Source organism: Topomyia yanbarensis, chromosome 3 (genome assembly GCF_030247195.1).
Source record: "Topomyia yanbarensis strain Yona2022 chromosome 3, ASM3024719v1, whole genome shotgun sequence".
Lineage (NCBI taxonomy): Eukaryota > Metazoa > Arthropoda > Insecta > Diptera > Culicidae > Topomyia > Topomyia yanbarensis.
The window spans coordinates 6079641-6086071 of NC_080672.1; the positions used below are offsets into that span (position 1 = coordinate 6079641).

At 53.8% G+C, this 6431-nt stretch overlaps 1 protein-coding gene across 1 annotated transcript; it reads right to left on the reverse strand.

Moving 5' to 3' along the window:
• Nucleotides 1-1310: 1310 nt before the first annotated feature.
• LOC131693322 (uncharacterized) lies at nt 1311-5935 on the reverse strand. The gene is made up of 2 exons (XM_058981046.1): nt 2620-5935; nt 1311-2488 (listed from the first exon to the last, which is right to left on the reverse strand). The coding sequence occupies exons 1-2, from the start codon at nt 5933-5935 to the stop codon at nt 1311-1313; spliced, it is 4494 nt and encodes a 1497-aa protein (XP_058837029.1).
• Nucleotides 5936-6431: the final 496 nt, after the last annotated feature.

Below are 6431 nucleotides of genomic sequence, written 5' to 3' on the forward strand. Positions count from 1 at the left end.
GGACATGCTATAGCGGAGTGACGCGAGTAGTGTTTTTTGTTTGCCGTTCACAAGCTTTTTGGCCTCTGATCTGTACGAGATAAGGAAGTAGAATCTACGATAAAGATGCACAGTGATTTTTTACTAAATATGTCTTATATAGATGTTTAGGAAATAGTACGTCAATACTTTATTATGTAAAAAGTTATGGATGATATCGCTTGTCCAAATAATAGTGCGGCACCCTCTCTAAAAGGGCCAAAATAGTCTCGTTTCCCTATAAAAGTTCTTCAATCGCTCCAAAAATCGACTTTGTGTGTAAAGGTGCTTTACTTATATTTTGTTTGCTACGTTTAAACAGACATCTGCCTTTGTTAAAATCAAAAAAACCCCATGCTATTGCACAGGCGACAAAGGCCTAGAAGCGGCTAGGCCCATCATATGTTGGCTACTGGCAAAGTCTGTATATCTTCATAGCGGATGCCAGGAGTGACACCCCCTTGGTCCATCCCTACCCACTACCTATAATATGCGGTACGGTGCAACGGAAAAAATGAAGGTGATAGGTAGAATTCACGTTACAAGATCCAAAAAATCGAAGTTTTTTTATTTCTTGCATCAATAAACTGTCTAAGAATATATCACAACAATGTCAGAACCCAATTCTAAATATTTCTGAAAATATAGAGCGAAGCGCATTGGAGCGTCACACAGCCATGCGAGCGCTCGGACGAACGCGGTCATATGGAATGCCACTCACTTGCCTATTTTAAAAGTTTAAAATTCTTTCGAATCTTATTGAGCGATTGGAACAAGGCCAAGTTTGTTATTTCAGTCTATCTTCTCATCTCGCCCAGAGAAGAAACTAAAATTGATTGATTGATTGATTTTATTGGAGCGGGTTTTAACCTTATAGGTCATTCACCCGTAGTATGAAAGAAAATTTTTTACATGTCATTTAATTAAATTCTAGTATGTGATGGTCCTGTCGGTGGTTTAGAAGGTTCCTGGGTTTCGGGGCTGGTGTCAAGTTTGATCTTGGAGGGCGCAGGTTGGTTTGGGTGGGCCGCGGTTGTCCCTCCCATCATCCGTGTTGGATGTGGCGAGGGGAACGGGGTTATGTGTAGAAGGTGAATTTTGATGTTCGATGGGCCGCGGAGAACCCTCCCATCACCCGGTCCGGGTGTGGCGAGGGGCCCGCTGAGTGGGGTGTGTTGTGGTGAATTCCAGGTGGGCCGCGGAGAACCCTCCCATCACCCGGTCCGGGAGTGGCGAGGGGCCCGCGGTTCTGAATGGCAGCGTAGTTGAGTGGTACGCCGGGGTGGGTGAGTCTAGATGAGTTCGTAAAGTTCTGAGTCCTTTAAGAAGTTAAGCATGACCTCCTCTCTCACAGGGTCGTTAGAAAGTGCGTCGCGGATGGAGAGTGGTAGGTCATGCATTGCTCGAAGATCTTGTAGCTCGATCCAGTTTATGAGCAGGTGCTCGACAGATTTCCGAGTCCCGCATGTGGTGCAGGAGGGAACGGGTGCGTTGGCGACGGTATGCTCATGGGAAATTTTGGTGTGTCCGGTCCGGAGCCGCGAAAGGACCCTTTGCTCCTTCCAGCTGTCCCGGTTATCCCACTTGGCGGGAGTTCCCTTGATTTTCTGCAGATAACCACGAGAAGTTCGCCAGTGTTGGGCGAAGTGATTGTAGATGGCCTGGGTGAAGTGGCGAACAATGTCCTGCGATGGAACCTCCTTGGTTAACACTTTCCTCGCTGTCCTACCCCGGGTTGCGAGGGAGTCAGCCTCGGCATTCCCCTTTATACCACAATGTCCGGGGATCCAGCAGAGGGTGGTGAGAGAGTCGATGTCCTCTTCGATGGCCTGTACAAAGGGGTGGCGGGACTGGCCGTTCTCGAGGGCGCGAAGAACCGAGAGCGAGTCGGTGAAGATGGTGGTTGCAGAGTCGGAAGGTCTTCGGGCAAGGGCCAGAGCGATGGCTGCTGCTTCGGCCGAGAACACCGAGCATTGGGTCGGGAGCCGGAAGGAGGAGCCGGTTGGGCCGTTGCTAACACCGACTCCCACCTCCCCGTCCCTCTTCGAGCCGTCGGTGAATATGCGTGTGTGGGAGGAGTAGCGTCGTGCTACCAGCTGGTTGTATGTTGCCTGTGCAATTTCTGGTGCTCCTCCGGCCCGGAGGGTTCTGGACAGGGATGTGTCGATCAGGATGGGTTGTGCATTCCAGGGGCGAGGCCAAACCCGGTGCAGCCGGGCGAGTGGGGGTAGGGCGGTTCCAGTGAACTCCAAGTATATATCCTGGGCTGTTTGGAGTGTCGCAGATTCGTCGTTTCCGTATGTCTTCACAAGTACGCCTAATGCACGCCGGAAGATGACGAGGGCGATTCTCCAACGGAATGGGAGTACGCCAGCCTCTACACATGCGCTTTCTGCTGGTGTGCTGGGCAGGAGTTTGGATGCGCTCCGGATGGATCCGTGGTAAAGCGGGGCTAAGATGTTGTTGATACCTGCGATGTTTTCCCGGTTATCTCAACTCCGTAGAAGATTCGGCTATGAATAAGGGCTTCGCCAACCCTCAGTGCGGTGTCCCTGTTGCATTTAGGGTGCCTGGCGACTATTGTCTGTACTAGGCGTTTACGGTTGGCGCATTCGGCTTTTATCCTCCGGAAATGGGGGGCGAAGGTGGTTTTGCGGTCTAATGTGATCCCGAGGATGGTCGGTTCCTTTCTGTATGTGATCGGGGTGTCGGCGATGCGGATCGGACGGTCGGTGGCACGGTGGAAGGAGTCGCTGATGTGGGTGTAGAAGCTCTTGCTGATCGATAGTCGGAAGCCGATTCCAGTTGCCCATTTGGACACGGCATTGACGGCAGCCTGGAGTTTGATTCGCGTTCTACCTCTGGTTCTTCCGGTTACGACTAGTACAATGTCGTCAGCATACACGAAGATGAAGACCCCCTTGGGGAGGGTGGCGAATATGGTGTTCATAGAGATGAGGAATAGGGTGACCGCGAGTACGGACCCCTGGGGTACTCCGTTTTCTTCCACGTACACTCCGGATTCGCTAGCGCCAATTCCAACCCGGAACCTGCGGTCTTGGAGGAAGCGCTGGATATAGGCGCCGAGGTTTCCTCCGATCCCCCAGCGGTGGAGTTGGCGGAGGATACCCTCACGCCATACGGTGTTGTATGCTTTTTCGATATCTAGGGCTGCGATGTCCGCGTGGAGGCCGTCCCTTCTGGCCTGTTCGAGGGTCTCTCCCAGGGATGCCAGGTAAGACCCGGTGCCCTTCCCCTTCCGGAAGGCGTGTTGACGATTGTCCAAGAGTTGGCGCTGTTCGAGGATGTCTGTTAGTCTTCTATTGGCCATCCTCTCAAATGTTTTGCTGATGCAAGGGAGCAGGCTTATAGGCCGGAAATCCTTGGCCGTGCGGGGTCCCTGGACCCTTCTGGGGATCTGGATGACCAGGGCTGTCTGCCACGAGTTCGGGATAGGTCCGCCCTTCCAGATTTGGCTGAAACACTCGAGGAGGGTTCTTTTACCAGATGCCGGTAGGTTGCGTAGAAGAGGATAGCCAATGTTGTCGATGCCGGTGGCTTTTCCTTGGCCCTGGTTGAGAGCGTAGGAGAGTTCCGTTCCGGAAAAGGGCTGGTTCCATTGGGCGGATGAGTCCGGAATGAAGGTAACGGGGTTGGCCTCGAGATGGTTCTTTCTGGTTTGGAATTCGGTGGGCAGCGAGGTGTTTGCGGAGAGCGAGGAGAAATACCTTCCCAGCTCGTTAGCAATTTCACTGGGTTGAATGTTTGGTGATCCACCGATGTCGAGTGAAAAACCTATGTTACGTCTCTTTCCGCTGAGCGCGTTGACTCGGCGCCAAATTTCTTCCGTTGGTGAATCGGGGTGGATCCCGTCTAGGAAAGAGTTCCAACTGGCGGTTTTGGCTTCGGAGATGGCTTTCCGTGCGTCGTTGCGCAGTTGCCGGAAGTTGTTGGATCGAGGGGCCCATAAAGGGCTGTCAGTCGGAGTTTTCCGAAGAGTACGGAGGGCTCTGCGGCGGTTTTTGATGGCGGTAGCTACTTCGGAGCACCACCAGTGGACCGCTCTCCGTCGTGGGGTCCCGCTGGTTCTGGGAATGCTCGATTCGGCAGCGAAGTGTATGATGTCGGTGAGTTCATCTGCAGTGTACGACCTTAGTGGGTCGAGTTGGTCCGTAAAGGTCTCCTGGAAGTTTGCCCAGTCGGCTTCCTTGTAGAGCCATCGACGCCGGCGAGTTGTTGTAGGGGGGGTTGCCCTGTGAGTGATCAAGATCGGGTGGTGGTCACTGCTGCAGGAGTCCGGAAGCACGGACCACAGGCAGTCAGGTGCTAGGGGGCTGGAGCATATGGAGATGTCGATGTGCGTTAAGGCAGGGCCTCTGGCGAACGTCGGATTTCCGTCGTTAAGTATGATGGCTCCATTGTTTTCGACGGTTTTGAGGATCTCGTTTCCGCGACGGTTGGGGCGGCGAGACTGGAGGTGGTGGGCGTTGAAATCGCCCATGATGAGGAACGGGGTGGGTAGCTGCCGAATCAGGTGATCGAGCTTCTTTCCAACATCCTGGACCTCCTGGGGTATGTAAACGGTTGCGACGGTGCAGGGGGTGGGTACCAGGATTCTCCTCGCGATCGCGAGTAGCTGTGTGTCTAAGCGGATTTCGTCTCCTGGAATGTCGGAACGGGTGGCTAATCCGACGGTTTGAAAAATGTTTCCACCGGTCCGGAGTTCCCACGTGTAGTGGCCTCCAAGCCACCGGGTGGGATCGGTTCCTACGGGGATATGTGTTTCCTGGATGGCAAGCACGATGGGGTTGTGCCGGGCGATGATGACCTGGAGGTCTCCGAGGTTCTGACGCAGTCCGTTGGCGTTCCACTGGAGGGCCAGTGTGCTGCGGTTATCGGAGTTAAGGGTATCGGAGCCGGATTCCGAAGGGGTGCCGGGGCGAGGGTCGCCAGGGCTGTGTGTGTTGGAAATCTGCGGTCTGGTCGTAGTGTGTAGGCCTGGTTGTATCAGGTTTAATGGGGGGTCAGCAAGGCGTTCCGGGGAGTTCCTATAGTTGTGAAGCAGGTGGCTGGGCGGGTTTGGTGGTGAGTTGTCTAGAAAAGGTGTGGAGCTGTACGATTGTTCGGGAGAAACGCAGCGAATAGTGGGACTTACCCGGTGGGGAGCCGGGCCCCCTGCACCAGCAACCGCCGAAGGCTCGTCGGTAGGTGCCGGTACGTCCGCGGGCGGGGCCGGTGCAGGGGAGAAGGCTTTTTCGCTAACGTCTCCTTCTATACTGGTTTTATCGGAGTTAAATATGCTGCTGGTTGGCTCTGTGTTTGTCGCTGTGTTCAAATGGAAGGTGATGGGGTGCCAGGAGCAGCCAGCTACCGGGCTCGGAGAGCGGGGGTGAAAGTTGTAGCTCATTGGGGTGATGGGGTGTTCGTTGTGTTGGTGTTCCGGGGGGTTGGCCGGGCCCTCTGCATCGGCAGGAGCCGAAGGTTCGTCGGGGTGAACCGGTTTGCTTCTTGCTGTGTCACGTGGTGGGGGGTCGTATGGTGGGGGGCGATCCGCTTGCCGTCCTCTAGTTCCTCCTGGTGGGGGTGTGCTGGTAGACCCGGGTTCGCCATGTTTTTTTGTATCCGTAGGTTGGTTAGTCGAATTATGGTGGTCGGCTGGGCTGCATTGAGGCCCGCTAGGTCGCGGGGCGCTAGAGTCCGCCGGGTTGTCCGCCGTTTCGGTCTTGATGGTTGCTGTGTTGAAAGGGGGTGGGGCAGTTGAACTGTTTTGGTTGGTAATGAAATTAGTACTTGCCTGGTTTGGTACCGATGGTCCCACACCAACAGCCGCCGGGGGCTCGTCGGGGGGACCCGGTACTTCCCCGGTCAGGATCGATGTGGGTAGGTTTTTTGTTTTTCTGCTGTTTGTTGGTATCATGTTGGGTTTTATTTTTGGTTGCGCCTTATTCTGAGAGGTCAATCGACAGGTCGTCAAGGTTTGTTCGGAGTTGGAATGATATTTCGCTGGATGTGTTCGCAGTGTTCTGTCCGTCCCGTGTTATGCTCAGTTTTCGCAGTGGGCTTCTTGATTTGCTCCTTTTTTTGGTGGTTTTGTTGTATTTTTCCCTACTACGACCAGTGCGAGCGGTTTCAGTTGTTTGCAGGTTAGGGATGAGGCTTGTTTGTGGTTGGGTGCCGATCCTGGGTAGAATTATTGTTGAGTGAGTGTTTGATGTTGCTGCTTGTGATTGGGGAGTTTTGTTTGGTTGTACGTTTCCTATTATTGTCTGGACGTTTCCTGTGATTACCTGCTGCTGGTGTGTTTTTTGGGGTTGTGGGTTTCCGGATTGGGTTTGTTGTTGCGGTGTTTTATTTTGTGGCAGCGGGAGGGGCGATTTGGAGGATCCTCTTTGCAGTTCTTGGACTGCTCTGCG